Source organism: Heloderma suspectum, chromosome 1 (assembly GCF_057233095.1).
Source record: "Heloderma suspectum isolate Gila_16-S chromosome 1, 16-S_ref, whole genome shotgun sequence".
NCBI classification, from domain to species: Eukaryota; Metazoa; Chordata; class Lepidosauria; order Squamata; family Helodermatidae; genus Heloderma; species Heloderma suspectum.
This window is the reverse complement of record NC_139458.1, coordinates 278,415,757-278,431,719: the sequence shown is the minus strand read 5'-3', so window position 1 is coordinate 278,431,719 and position 15,963 is coordinate 278,415,757. Positions and strand designations below refer to the sequence as shown.

The 15,963-nt window shown below is 43.5% G+C and overlaps 1 protein-coding gene across 3 annotated transcripts in view; it reads left to right on the top strand.

Annotated features, from left to right (window-relative positions):
- The first annotated feature begins 2,591 nt into the window (after positions 1-2,591).
- The window catches only part of DCDC2C (doublecortin domain containing 2C), a 141,844-nt gene continuing 128,472 nt past the window's right edge, over positions 2,592-15,963 (top strand). The window contains exons 1-3 of one of the 3 annotated variants that reach the window (XM_084826696.1): positions 2,592-2,776; positions 10,808-10,859; positions 13,485-13,561. In XM_084826696.1, coding sequence (XP_084682822.1) covers positions 2,763-2,776; positions 10,808-10,859; positions 13,485-13,561 — 143 coding nt within the window. In that variant the 5' untranslated portion in view covers positions 2,592-2,762. Of the gene's footprint in view, positions 2,777-10,807; positions 10,860-13,484; positions 13,562-15,552; positions 15,625-15,963 lie in introns of those variants that run through there. The other 2 variants (XM_084826695.1, XR_014786557.1) reach the window with 2 other exon arrangements.

Below are 15,963 nucleotides of genomic sequence, written 5' to 3'. Positions count from 1 at the left end.
CCAGTTATGTGTGACAGGTGAATTTGGTTGATTTGGCTTATTTTGAAGCTGCCCTTCTGGGCCATTTTCCAGAATATCGACTATAGCCTGGAATGGATACTGGAACATGGTTTCTGTGGAAGATTTGTGGCTCATTGCATCCATCCCATGTAGTTATGTGTGACAGGATATTTTGGTTGATTTGTCTCACTTGGAAGGTCCTTTACCAGGCTACATTATAAAATATGGACTGTTGCCTGAAACAAGCACAAGATGGCTTTGTGAAGGTTTTATAGCCCCATATAATCATATGTGACTGGTGGTTTTGGTTGGTTTCGCTCACTTTGAAATTGGTGTTATAGGCCATTTTCAAGATTATGGAGTATCGCCTGTAACAGGTACCCAAAAGTAGGTTCTGTGGACATTTTGTGGCTTATTGCATGTCTTCCATGTAGTTATGTGTGACTGTTGAATTTGGCTGATTTGGCTCACTTGGAAGTTGCCATTCTGGGCCATTTTCCAGAATATGGACTATTGCCTGGAACAGGTATCCAAACATTCCTCTGGACATTTTGTGGCTTATTGCATCTCTTCCATGTAATTATGTGTGATTGGTGAATTTGGTTGATTTCGTTCATCTGGATGATGCTGTTCTGGGCTGTTTTTCTAAAATGTGGACTGTAGCCTGGAATGGGTATCCAAATGTGGTTTCTGTGGATGTTTTGTGGCTTATTGCATCTGTTCCATGTAGTTATGTATGACTGGTAAATTTGGTTGATTTGGCTCACTTGGAAGTTGTCGTTATGGGGCATTTTTAGAGAATGTCGACTATCACCCAGAACAGATATCAAAACATGGGTTTTGTGGTGGTTCTGTGGCTCATTGTGTCCCCCCCATATGGTCATATGGGAAAAAGTGAATTTGGTTGATTTGGCTCACTTGGAAGTGACTGTTCTGGTCCATTTTCAAGAATACAGACTATTGCCTGGAACAGGTACCTGAACATGGTTTCTGTGAAAGGTTGGTGGCTTACTGCATCCATCCCATGTAGATATATGTGACTGGTGAATTTGGATTACTTCAAAGTTGCTGTTCCAGGCTGTTTTTCAGGAGTGTCGACTATTGCCCAAATTGGATATTGGAACTTGGTTTCTGTGGAGGTTTTGTGACTCATTGCATCCCCCCAATCAGTCATGTGTGACTGGTGAATTTGGTTGATTTGGCTCATTTGGAAGTGGCTGTTCTAGGCCATTCTGTTCGGTTCCAGATGTGTTCTGGGCATTAAAGGGTCTCTGTCCTAAAATATTGTTCTCAGGTGTCTCTAACATATGCCATAGTGTTTGGCATGTTTTTTTTTTTAAAAAGAAATAAAAAATAAAGGAGCTGTTCCGGCCTGTTCTGTTCCAGCTTTTACACCAACCTGGACAAAATCATCATTATTGTATCTGTAAGCACCTTTTGACTTTTCCTTTATTGCTAGTGCAGCAGGGAACATTTTACCAACTAAAGTATTTTCTTATTTTATTTATTTGATTTATACTCCGCCTTTCTACCAAAAATGGCATTCAAAGAGGCAGAAACAGCACAGTGGGTTTATCACTGAATGTGATACATTTCTCTCTTTTTGGGAAGTTTTCTTTTTCCCTTGAAGGGAATTTCAACACCAGCCTAAAATCCTGCATTTAAAACGGGGCTGTCCACTTCCGTTTTAAATTCAGGATCACAACTGATTCCCTTTACACGCGCTTTCTTCTTTGTAGATGGCCATTCCCATAGCGTTATGTTTCCGTGAGGAGGCATGACACACGCTGCAGGTTCAGCGATACTTGCTCCTGGGTTCCCTCCCCTTTCCCTCCCCTTGCACATTATTGGTGGATGGGGACTGACATGCAGACAGCCCCCCACCGATCTCCCCAGGCCCTGCCTCCCTCTTCCATGCTTTTGGCCAGTCCCTGGTGCTCAGCCCCTCAGCTGCTCCTCTGCTCTGCTGCCCCCCCTCGCTGCCGCTCTGTTTTGAACAGGCAGGCTGAAAATGACGAGGAGCAAAAATGGTGCAGGAGCGGGAAGGCTGAACGCCCATCAGACCTTCGTCACCACTGTTGACATCATGACCACGCCCCCAACAACCACACTCAGCGCTTCATTCATGCTAGGGGAGAAATACATAGGGAGGACATGGCGCTCCATTTGCTCAAGTCTGGAAAAATACCCATTTTTTTCCGTTTGAAGAATCATAGAATCATAGGGTTGGAAGGGGCCTACAAGGCCATCTAGGGTGCAGTGCTCATCCCCGTTTCTAAGCCGAAGAGCCAGCGCTGTCCGAAGACGCTTCCGTGGTCATGTGGCCGGCATGACTGAACACCGAGGTGTGCGGAACGCTGTTACCTTTCCCGCCGAGGCGGGACCTATTTATCTACTTGCAATTTCTTGCTTTCGAACTGCTAGGTTGGCAGGAGCTGGGACTGACGACGGGAGCTCACTCCTTCACGCAGCACTCGGGACTCGAACTGCTGTCCTGACGACCTTCGCGTCTGCAGTTCAGCGTCTTAACCACTAAGCCACAAATAGCGGAATAATGATTGGTCAACGACGACGTCATGTAAAGGATCCGCACAATTCAGCGAGTGAGCAACCCATGAACGTGCAATACTCTTTGCGGTGTGGAGATCCCCGAAATCTCTGGCTTCCGAAGACTGCTCAGATCCTCCCTAACAGACTCTGCAAAAACGCGCAAAAGACTCGTGATTTTGAACGGAGCCTTTCTTTCATGGCAAGGGCCCGTAATGTTGTTGCAAGCGTAAGAGATTTGGCGACAACCGGCTAATAACGGGGTTACTCTTTCGCGTACGTTACGGCGAGGCCCTTTTTCAGCTCTTCTCTGAAGGCGAGACGCACGATCCGCTTCGGCTTGCACGAATGGGGCGGGAGAGAGGGAGCCCTTGGCGCGACACGAAGCGAGCAAGCGGCGCCGGTCTGAGCTGTGCAGGGAAAGAAAAGGAACGCGCCGGGAAAAGACAGACGGGAACGCTGCTGGGAGACAGCAGCGGGAGGGGAAGGCGAGGGAGTGGCGGTGCTCGAGGCGACAGCGACGAGGGGGAAGCGCTGCTGAGGATTTAAAAAAATAAATTTGAGATCTGAGGAGAGAGAGACGCGTCGGTCACTTTCTAGTTAGCGGCGACGGAACTTGGGAGTCGGTGGCGGGGGGGAACCAGCCAGTCCTGCCTGCGCTACGGAATGGAGCAGCGCGGTACTCCGTCGCCGCTTCAGAGACGCTGCTGCGAGCGGAGGGGAGAAGCCACCGCTGGGGAGTTACGGAGCAAACTCCAACATAGCTCCTACTTAAGAGTCGACCCACTGACATGAATGGGACTTCAGTTCGTCACGACGAACTGAAGTCCCATTCATGTCAGCGGCTCTGCCCTACGCAGGGCTTGCGTTGGATTTTACCCAAGGAATGCCGCGCTCCCGCCTCTTTCCTTTCAAAGGTTCGGGATCCCGCGCAGCGCCCAGGGCTCTTTGGACTCCCAGGCCGTGACTTGCGCCCTGCGGCCCGCCCCGCTTGGTCTCCGCCCTTGCCCAACCCGTTTCCAGGGGAACTGACCCGCCTCTCCCTCACCCGCGGAGGGTCATTTTATTTGCTGTGGACAGTGAGTCACAATCCTCCCCCTTCTCGTGACGTCCAGCCCGCTGGGGTGAGGCTAAGGTGGGAGGGACAAAGCTGCCCCTTGGAAGACTTAGGGGGTGGGACTAGTGGGTGGGGGGGTACCCACTTTGGTGACACTATGAAGTAGGACGTTGGAGAAGCCGGCCCATCATCTAAGCAGGAGGAGGCCAGGCAGTCTCTGAAGGCTCCTTCTCCCTTCCTCCAATTCCTCTGTGTTGGGGGTGGATGGGAGGGTTTTATTTTGTTTCTGATTTTTGGATGCACTGTGGTGTCTGCTGCCCTGCCCCTTCTTCAGCTCTCTGTCTAAACTAGAGGGTTCGACATGGTGGGAACAACACAGCCTCGTGCCGTATACAGCCTGATAGATGCAACTCCTGCTCGGACAATTTGGGTGTACCGTAATGGGGACCCCTACTATTTGGGAAGGAAGTTTGTCATCAACCATCGATATGTGCCCAACTTTGAAGCCTTCATGATACAGCTGAACGAGGGTGTGCCGACACCCTTTGGGGTGAGGAATATATACACGCCCCGGCAAGGGCATTCTGTTATGGACCTGCCGGACTTGGAGCAGGGAGGCAGATATGTTGTTGCGGGCAGGGAAAAATTTAGGAAGCTGAAGTAAGTATCAATTTCTAGAGGGGTAGCTGTGTTAGCCTGTTGCAGCAAAACAATAAAGAATCTTGTGTCATCTTAAAGATGAACATTTATTATGGCATAAGCTTTCATGGGCTCTGCAACTTCAGCAGTTGTGAGGATAAGGACATTGAACAAATGCGGTCAAGAGGAACTTGGGTGACATAAATCTAGCCCAGTGTATCAAAATGTGCAAAAGAGGTTTTTTTTTTTTAAATTAAAAAACAGATTTTTTTTGCTAGTGAAAAGTTCCAAGATACACCTATTCCAGAGAAAAATTCTAAAATATAACCTTTGCATCAAGATCTTTTTTCCTGTATTCCCGAAGAGTAAGATGCTGATAGCACAGCAAGTAGTCTGTATGCCAGACTTGGCACCTTAGTGTGCAACTGGGAAATAGTACTAGAAAATTAAAGGGACTGTGTTGAAAAAGGGTTTGTGGGTCCTTCTGCCATGTGTACTCTGCCACCTGCATTGAGCTTGCAGTTTTGGTCTTCCAGGAGAAAAGTATAGGGTCAGCATGGCTGCCATATAGCTTGCAGGGACTGGATACACTGAATGAAGGCATCCAAGTCCCACCTTGTAGAGATGCCCCAAATAGGTAGAATGGTTTTGGATTCTAATACAAGAATCCTTTTCTACTTTGTGTCTCCCCTCCTCCACTGGTGCATCATCATTAAGGCTTGAACCCTTTGAGGTGTTGACTGTCCTGCCCTCTACCTCTTCCTTCTTTTGCTAATCTTCCCTATCTCCCCATCCTCTGGATTCTTCTAGTTGCTTAAATGAATCTAAGGCAATATGGAATTTGGCCTTCTGTTTCTCCTTCCTTTCTTTCCTGAATAAGAAGCGGGACACAGGAAAATAAGAGAAGTATGTAAGGAGAAATCTTTTTGCCGTTTTGCACTTCAGCTGAGAAATTGGGAAGAGAGCTACAAAAGTGTGTGGCGAATAGGTGAAGGGTCTCTCTGTTCATACATCTTTTGCTTCTGAACCATTTTACAGAAAGTGGAGAGTGGCAGGGAAGCAGTGGCTAGGCTTGACTAATTGCTCTTTAAAGAGGTAGTGGTGATTAGCCTGTCGGCAGTATGGCCAACTGGTGAAACCACTTGCTGAGCAGAGACCTATATTTATGTCAGTGTTGAGCAACTGCCTACATTAGATGTAGGTTGAGGATGTCACCGTTTCATTTGTGATGATAGCTTGTCCATGGTTAACTCAAGGTGGAAATATATTGGTTCTCATTTTATAGAATCATAGAGTTGGAAGGACCCTCAAAGGTAATCTAATTAGCTAAAAATGGTTGTCAAGGTCTTTCCTCGCAATCCCGTGCTAATGTGCTCATAGTTAAATCTCACTAGATCATTAGGGCTTAGTCCCAAGTAAATGTACATAGGACTGTAACTTTAGTGAGCTATTGTTCATTTAGGGAATCGTTCCCTTGACACTTGGTGCATACAGCACACTGGCTGGCAGCATTCATTCCCTGACATTTGCATCCAGTGAAGTAGGTTACTGCCTGCAATAGTTCCCATGGTGAGCTGTTGACCTGCTTTTTGCTACCAGCACAGCTGTTCTTTTGGAATTTCTACTGTAATGTCCTGCCCTGTGTTATTGGCCAGTTTGTAACAGAGCATAGAAGACACTGAAATTGTAATCTTTGAATCACTTACCCCAGTAAAGGCAATCAAAGAATTGTATCATTTCGAAGTAAAGGAATGGTCTCCTGCAGCATTTGCAATTCACTCCTATAGAATTTAACCTGTGGGGTTAAATTGTGTCCCCCACACTGTTCTCTTCTGCTTCTGTTGTGTCCCCCATACTGTTTAAAACTACTGGGAGAGGTTGTAGTGAGGATTTGATATCATCAGTATATTGATGATAACCAGTGATACCGCTCTTTTTTCTTGAAGCTCAGAGTGGCAGGTGAATCCCTGAATTGTTTCCTGGAATCATAATGGGCTGGTTGAGGGCCAATAAACGGAAGCTCAATCCAGATCAGACTGAATTGTGGATGAATTGTCTAATTTATCTTGCAGTAGGTTGACAGCGTTCAGATATACACCCTGTAGGTTCTCCAGAACCCAGCTTTGCTGCTTGATATTCAGATAGCAAATGTGACCAGGATGCCTTTTCTAACTTAATTTGTTAAGCCAGCTGTGCCTGCTTCTGGGAAATGTGGATGAAACTGCAGTTATGCATGTTAGGGGTTACGAGAGCAGATGAAAGATGACTTCATTTCAAATGCATATTTAAACCATGGCATCTTGGAACAGCATTGATTCAGAGTATGGTCATTTTGAAGAATACTATAGCAAGTAAAGACCACTTGTTTACGCATGTCCTAGAAATAACACTTGGTAGCTTAAAAGTGCTACATTAGCAGCACAGGGACAATGACATTCTGATTCTGTACAGAGACTGTTTTCTGTAAATTGAAATATGAAGAGTTGGCTTGTGGATATTCCAGATCCATATCATATTACACAGAAAGCCTATGTAGTATATGGAATAACAAAGGAAGTCCTTAAATTACAAAAGAAGCCTAGATACTGACAGTCAGGGAATGAGAGGTCCTCTTATGGATCAGTAACCAGTTAAAGAATAGAAAGCAGAGAGTAGGAATAAATGGTAAATTCTCCAAATGGAGAGATGTAAACAGTGAGATCCCACAGGGATCTGTATTGGGACAAATGCTTCTCAACTTGTTCATAAATGATCTGGAATTAGGAGTGAGCCAAGTGAGGTGGCCAAGTTTGCTGAGGACACCAAAGTATTCAGGGTGGTTAAAACAAAAAGGGTCTGCAAAGAACTCCAAGAGGATCTCTCCAAACTGGGACAATGGGCATCAAAATGTCAAATACGGTTCAGTGTAACCAAGTGTAAAGTGATGCATATTGGGGCAAAAAATCCCAACTTCACATATAACCTGATGGGATCTGAGCTAGCAGTGACTGATCAAGAAAGAGATCTTGGGGCTATGGTGGACAGTGTGATGACCATATTGACCCAATGTACAGCTGTTGTGAAAAAGGCAAATTCCATGTTAGGCATAATTAGGAAAGGAATCGCAAATAAAACTGCCAATATCTTACTGTCCATATACAAGTCCATGGTGTGACCGACCACACTTGGAATACTGTATACAGTTCTGGTCACTGCACCTCAAAAAGGATATTGTATAGCTGGAAAAAGTTCAGAAAAGGGCAACTAAAATGATCAAGGGGTGGAGCAACTCCCTTACAAGGAAAGGTTACAAATCTGGGACTGTTAAGCTTAGAAAAGAGGCGAGTAGTGGGAGACATGATAGAGGTGTACAAAATTATGCATGGTGTGGAGAAAGTGGAATGGGAGATATTTTTCTCCCTCTGTCAGAACACTAGAACCTGGGGTCATCCTATGAAACTGATCAGTGGGAGATAAAAGGAAGTACTTCTTCACACAGTGCATAGTTAAACTATGGAATTCAGTGCCACAAGATGTAGTGGTGGCTTCCAGTTCAGATGGCTATAAAAGGGGATTGGACAATACCTGGAGGAGAAGGCTGTCAATGGCTACTAGTCCTGATGGCTATATGCTACCTCCAGTAGCAGAGGCAGTATGCCTATGTATACAAGTTGCTGGGGCACATGGGTGGGAGGGTGCTGTTGCACTCATGTCCTGCATGTGGATTTCCCGTGGGCAGCTGGTTGGCCACTGTGAGAACAGCACTGTGAGAGCCAGTGTGGTGTAGTGGCTAGAGTGTTGGACTGGGAGTTAGGAGATCCAGGTTCTAGTCCTCACTAGGCCATAGAGGCTCACTGGGTGACTTTGGGCCAATCACAGAGTCTCATCCCAACCCACCTCACAGAGTTATTGTAAGGATAAAATGGAGGAGGAGGAGGATTATGTACGCCACCTTGGGTTCCTTAAGAAGGAAAAAGTCGGGATATAAATGTAATAAATTAAACAAACAAACAGAATGCTGGACTAGATGGACATTGGTCTGATCCAGCACAACTCTTCTTATGTTATTACTGGTCCAGTTCGCACATAACAAGACGCCATTGTGGGAGAATTTCCTTGTGGGACTTCTTGTTGTGGCACTGGTCACCATTTTGAAAATCCAAGCCATGGTTGTGCATGTGCTACAGTTTGTCATTACGTCTGGACCTGGTGTGTTGTTGCGGTGGTTAACAAGCCACTCACAACCTTAAAAAAGCCATAAGTTCTGGGTGGCTTGTTAACCACCCCAACAACTCACCTTCACTGGGTTTGCACATAACGACAAGCCATGGCATGGTCTTGCCACAGCTTGAATTTTCAAAATCCAAAATGGCAAGCTCCACAGGGAAATTCACATGCGAACCAGCTCTCTATAAAATGATGCGGCTGTCAGCGTGCCCAGAACAAACCTGCAGACTGTTAACAGTACTTACAATTTTACTAAGGAATAATCAAATGAAATACCCAGGATTTCCATCTTAAATATACGTAAATCTTTGTTGCCCAGTATACAATAGTAAAATATTATATAAGTTCCATGGATTTCTGCCATTGCTCTTGCTAAGTGAACTTAGGGGAAATATAGAATTATTGCATGGATTATTTGAATATTGACATGCAGCTTTCAAGGTAATTGACTTTAATTCTGAGAAGCATTTTTGACTAGGGTATGTTTATATTCCTCTTTCTGTGGCAAGTGCAAACTTGTTTAATCAGAGTTTTGTTTGAACCCACTTTTGTCCGTACGAATGGAAGATGACTGATGTTTGTATAGCTATCTGTCTATGTGAGCAACATATTTGTACATAATATTCATGACTGTAAACACATCTCCTGTTCACTATTTACAGTTCCCCTAAAAAATAGCCATTCAGAACTTATTTTCAGTGCATTTACTCAATTATGCCTTTTAACTAACAAATAGTTAATAAACTAAGGCAACATCATTGAGTAATTTATTATTTTATATCAAGAAACTTGAATTAGTGCACCGATCGTTAAATTCATCCACTTTGGTTGCTTTTGATAGGCTGAGATACTAGTATTTTAATTAAATAATCCACCATTTCTAATAGTTGTTTTAATTGATCTGTGATTTCTGCTCGTGTATTAGAATTACTGGTGGTGCACATTTCTGTGGAAATATTCAAAGAGTCAATTGTTGTTCCATCAAGTGAATTATTATTCATTGTTCTTTAGTGTTTGGGGTCAGAGGACATAAAATCCCATTTTCCTGCTTTCCACAGAGTTCACTACATTTTGACTTAATATGGAGTGTGTATATGTTCTGCTGTAGATTATGTGCTTGTAAATATGTGAGCTATGAAACCTGGGACTTACAAAGCTAAGGAGTTGAAAATGACACCATAGAACAGGGGTCCCCAGTGCAGTGCCTGGTGCCCACAGGCGCTTCCAATGGCTCCCATGCAGCTCTTCACTCCTTGACCCTTCAAAAAATAAAAATTAAAAACTGAAAGATGTTAGGGCACCAGGTTCTCCTTCCTGTTCCTAAACCTGCCACTGATCAGTTGTTCAGTGGGCAGGAAGAGAAAGCAAGGCAAAGGAGTAGAGGGGAAAGAAAGAATGAGGCTAGAGGCTAGGATGGGGGAGAAACAGCGAGGTAAAGAGGTAGAGGAAAAGAAATAGCAAGGCTAGAGGCTGGGAGAGGGGAGAAATAGCAAAATAAAAGGGTGAGTGGGAGAGAAAGAGCCAGGTTACGGGCTAGGAAGGGAGAGAAAGAAGAAGGCAAGGGATGGGGAAGGAAGAGAAATAGCGTGGAAAGGGATTAGGGGAGAGAAATAGTGAGGCTAGAGGGTGGGAGTGGAGAGTGAGAGGGTGGTCTGTGTGGACAGAAGAAGATTGGGCAGGCCCGGAAGCAACTCTTTCCTCCCCCCCACCCCAGCCTCTAGCCTTGCTATTTCTCTCCCCCATCACACCTCTTGACTAGCTAGGCCCCAGTGGCAGCCGTTATGTGACTAGCCACATTCAACATGGGAGTCATTTTGTGGTGGTGCCCATAGCAGTTTCTGAAATTCTGAAATGGATCCAAAAAGGTTGGGGACCCCTGCCGTAGAACGTATATTTAAAATAAACAGAAGGATTTGGATCCATATTTATTTATGCAATAAGGTGTTGTGACTTTACCACATCCTTTTTGTTGCTGTGGTGGTGATGCTTAGGTGTTTTCTGTGAAATAGCCACATGTGAAAAATGTGCGGATTTTAGCAGATTGATTGATTTTTTTAAATAAAATAAATGTGTGCATCTTGGTTCAGTTTCCATTGAGCTGATCTGGTAACATGAGATTGACTGGGATGCCTATCCTCCACCCCTGCCCTGAGTCTTCAAAACCAGTAGCTCTTTTACAGTCAGATGTCTGTACCTGATGATGCAGTTTCTGTTCTGGTATTGGTTTGGATTGAGTAAGAGAATCAGTACACACTGGACCCCTGTATAATATGCTATATTAGACTAAAGCGTTTAACGGAATTGTTTAACAAACTGTTGAATAAAAAATGGTGTAATCTAATTATATTTTTCCTTCAGTTACTACAGTATAGGGGAAAAGAAACCTCAAAGAAAGAAGAGGGATGAGGTGGTGAGTATTTAATCAGTGCCATTTTCAATAATTGGCAGGAGGAAACAATTGGTTAATTTTTTTAAGCTCTTCAGCCTTTCATTTATCAAGCTAACTCAAAAAGACAAGTTCAAGGCATGATTGACATTACATTATTTGCCATTTTTGCTACGTTTAGACATCCTGAATTTGTCAAGCTTTTTGTATGTTACGTAAAAAAAATTGTGGCCCTTCGGATGATGTTGGACTTAAGCCCCCATCAGCTCCAGACACCATGGCCAGTGGGCAGCTGATGGGAGTTGTTGTCCAACAACATGTGGAGGGCCACAGATTCCCCACCCATGTGGAGGCTTGTGGGATCTGCTCTGTTTTTAACTAGAACCCTGAGATTCACCAACCAGAGCTTGATACAGAAGACATACACTTAGAGCAGAATCCTATGGACTGCACCCTCACTGCTTGGAAGCCCCCAAACTTGGAGGTTTCCGAGATTCTTATGCCTTGTTGGGCTGAAGCCGGCAAGCAGGGCAGGATGAACAGCGGAGGAGATCATTGCCTCCCAGTCCTCTGATCTCCCATATTTTTGTTAGATGGTCTTTTTAGCCAGTCTAGCAAGGGCACTTTGGAGGGGGATGGAAGGATGAGGCTCAGGATAAATCATATCCTGGCCTCTCTTATCTCCTCCCCTCCCTGCCCACCAGAATGCCCTATTTTCTCCTTCTCCAAGGTCAACTTTCCGACCTTGAAGAGGCAGTCAGCATGGTTCTCTCCATTCTGGCTATAAAGGGTCAGGGGTCAGATCTCCGACTCCCCCTTCCAAGCCATCCTATGGTCCCTGGGATGCTGTCTTAGAATTAAAAAATTCTAAGGATTTTGTTTTGAGTACAATGGAGGTCACAGTCCTTTCACACAAAAATCCAAGCATTTTTCATTTCAGCAGTACAAATTTGGTAAGAGGGAAGACATTTTGTTGTTGCTATTGTTAAACAAGTGGGAGTCAGAAATCCTTTCCAATTTACTGCAAATTACCCAGGGATCTACTTATGACCTTCCTACCCCTGGTTTAATGCTACATCCAATTGTGGTAAAACTCTCTTGACTGACTTCCATCTCATTAATTTTGACTCTCGTTCATTCAATTCACTGTAAAGGCTGAACTACATGATATGTTACATATGTAGCATGCAGCTTACTCTCTTTTTTACTTACAAGTAAGCACACAGGCCCCTGATCCAGATCAGGACGCTGCATGCAGATAGAAGAGGTTTGATTGATGCCAAACCTTCCCCTAAAAAAAGGTAGCTGTGTTGGTCCATGAGAAAAAATTCCCCAATCAACAGTTGGGAAATACCTTTATTAAGAGCAACCAGAATTCCACAAAATTGTTCAAGCTAAAATTGTTCAAGCTAAAATTGTTCAAGCTTTCCAGTTTCCAGAACTCTTCATCAGGCAAAAAAGCAGGGATATAGGGGAAGGTCCAAAATATTGCCTGGATGTTATGGCCATAAAGTCTGCAGTCCCAGTCTCGAGACTTGCAGTGTGAATGGATTAGCTAGTGGTAGGTGTTGCAGGAATCAGATTACACCTGGCAATGCATTTTGGGATGCAGGAGCAATGGCTGATCTCCATTTCTGAAAATGCAGTGCTGGCAGTAATCCAATATGTCTGATGAAGAGTTCTGAGGAATTCAAAAGCTTGCACGATTTTGTGTATTTTGGTTGGTCCTAATAAAGATATTGCCCAACTGTGGATTTTTTATTGTGTTCCTTATTTCACCCTCCACCCCTGTGTGGGGCTAGAAAAAGAAAAAGAAAGCGATAAAAAACGCCTCGAGAGCTCATGGTGTTCCCGATCCAGATTGAGACCATGTACTTACTTGTAAATAAAAAAGGGAAAAAGAAAGAGAAGGCAAGCTTCATGCTACTTATTTAACATATTGTGTAACTTAGCCCTCAGTCTCTGTCAACTGATTTCTAATTGCCTAGAATGCTTCCATCGCTCCAAAGCAGCTCGTCCCTCACAGCATTCTAAAGATGTAGGTCATTACACTGTGAATAGCATCTCCCACATTTTTAACAGCAGCTGTGCTCTGGAGGATGGAAGGTTAGCCTATTTTCTTGATTAAAATCCCCCATCTCTGAAGCTGCTATTTGCCCTCAGGGCAAAATGTACAGGTGCTCAGGTGATACCTGTAAGTTTGCCTGGAAGGGAAAATAGCTCCTTCAGGGAGATTTTAATCAAGAAAACAGCATGTGGGAAAGTATTAACCTCTCCACTTCGCCAGAGCTGTGGTCCCAGTCTGAATCTCCCCATCTCCTGCCAGCTGCTATCAACACATACAAAATTCACAGGAGATTTCACTTGTGGATCTGCCACATTTGGCTCTGAGGGCAAGAATGTCATAATTCTACCTGACAATCCTTTAGCAGATTTATCCTTGTCAGTAGTTGTGACAGTGACTTAAGAAGTGTAAAGAGAAATGAATTTGGCCTTTAAGTTTCTGTTAGATCTCTCCAAATTCAGCATCTGACTTCTGACCAAGTATGGAAGCTTAGATATATCATTTTCTCTACGTATACTGTCAGCTTTAAGGGTGAGCTCTTATAAACACTTTGCATCATACGATCTCTGTTACATTTTTTGCAGATTCGACCAGTAGTCCACAGTAATATAAAAGTACCTTCTAAATGGCAATCATTCTATAACAAGCCACGGAATATTAAGTGAGTGTTTTTAAGTTGTTAGCACCTGCATGAGTTATTAGTAAATTTTCAGTTCTAATCTATGCCCAGCTGAAAGGAAAAGAAATGGGTAAAGACGGTTTGAGTGTTGGCTTTGGACTGGTGAGACTTGAGTTCTAATCCCTGCTCAGCTGTGAGTCATATTCAATGACCTTGGACCAGTCATTGGCCAGGTTTGGATGATCAGCGAGGGAAACAACGCAGCGTCAGTTGTTTTCCTTGCCTGTGCTGGTCGCACGACCAGGATTACCCTAATTACCTGTGCCACGTTGTGGGTTGCTGTGTTATCTGAACCCAGTGCGTGGTGCAGGCATAGTGACTTTTCACCCACTGTACAACCCATGGCTTGCAATAGGGGTTGTAGGGTGGGTAAAAAGTCACTACTCCCATGCCAGGTTCAGATGATATGGCAACCTGCAAGGGGGTGTGGATAAGTAGGGTAATCCCAGTCGTGTGATCGGCGCACACGGGGGCAGAAGAACCAACCAACGCTGTGTTGTTTCCCCTGCTGATCGTCTGAACTTAGCCGTTATCTCTCAGCCTAACCTACCACATAGGGTTGTTGTGGGAGAGGGGGAGAAAACCATGTATGCTGTCTTAGGCTCCTGAGGAAGGATGGGATAAAAATGTAATAAATAAAGTACAAAAGTTGGTTTGCTTTATGTATGAGAAGTGCATCACAGTGAGCTGTGGTCTTTAGTTCATTTGTAGGGCAGTATCATACATTTCACTTGGGTAACAATGGTCCAACTTAGCAGAGACCAAGATCTAATTATGCTTTCTGTAGAATAATAGTAAGGAAACTCTGAATCAAAGGTTATATGGTGTGTTGTATTTTAAGCACTGAACTACTTTTATTTGAACCATTACTTGTGAGGATCACATAATGGTGATAGTTAACACTGATATAAATCTCAGTTTTTTGAAATTCTGAGATGGATAAAGAAACAAAGGGCAATAGTGGCAGTATTTTAATGTACTTTCAAATAGGCTAGGGGGTCCTTAGCTGGAAAGGAGGAGAAGGACTTTTCTTATACTTTTCGTATTTATTATTGCCAACATATATTTGAAAACGAGTTTCATTTCATTGCAGGATCCACATTTGGTATCTATATACTGAGAGTTCCACTAGATGGCCCCAAATATCCTCTGAAAGCAGCTTTCATTGCTTTACCATTTTGTTTTAAAGAAGCAGCCAGACATAAATATTTGGCTTGAAACCAGACTTGTATGGTACATCTAGGTAGTTTGTGTAATTTTTGGCATGTTACTATACTAAGGATGACATTTAAATGTTTTTATTAGCTAACATTTCACCTACAGTGACACTTAAAGCAACAGCCCACTGTTGCTGAAAGAAGTTTTAGGGCACAATCCTATGCAGGTTTAGACAGAAAAAAGTCTTACAACTCCCAGCATTCCCCAGCCAGCGTGCCCTTAGTGACACACTTCAGTGTGGAGCTAGAGTTGGACATGAAAGCAGGAAGCCTGTTGGCATTAAGTATGAATAGCTCGATCTCCCAGAATTGCTTACACTATTGTACTAATATTCTCCCCAATCTTCTAGTAGGTCAACTATATTATTTAACTTTTTATGTGAGAGAAATATCCTTTTTTTTTTTTTTTACAGTAAAATGCTTAAAGGCACAATCCTATGCATGTTTAGACAGAAAAAAAGTCCTACAACTCCCAGCATGCTCCAGCCAGGCATGCTGGGAATTGCAGGACTTTTTTCTGTCTAAACATGCATAGGGTTGAGCCCTAAGGGAGTTAACAGCAGTGTTCAGAAAAATCATTTGCAGCAAGCCTTGTTACTATATTGCATGTGTTGGTGCTTCTTGTGATTGACATCACCCCTACACACATCCGTACACACATGAATAAAGTAGACGAGGGGAGTCCTAGAACAGCCATACAGCAAAAATATATAGATATTTAATGTAGCTTAATGTTGGGTGTTTTTAAAGAGAAGCTTTTGCAGCCCAGTCCTAATCTTATTTATTCAGCAGAAAGTCCTGTTGGTTTCATTTTGACTGAACTTCGAGGTCAGTATACTTAAGATTGCAGCTTTAGTCCCACAGTGGTTCCATGCAGCCTTGCAAGTACAGGAAGAATCATTTTCTAACATTGGCTTCAGTGGAGAAATCAATTGATTCTATTATCTCTTTAAATGGATTGTACTTTATTTCCTCTGGGAATTGTTGAGGACATCTTTGGTTGGTATGGACAGAAAGTAATTGAATTTTCAAAGGCTATATCTTTCTTGGGTTTTCCAACTGGATGTATTTCACTTTTAGCTCCCTCATCACGTCAGAATGTGTAAAAATATACAATACTATCTGAAGTTTAAATGTTTTATCAAATAGGTTAAGATTTAAAACCTG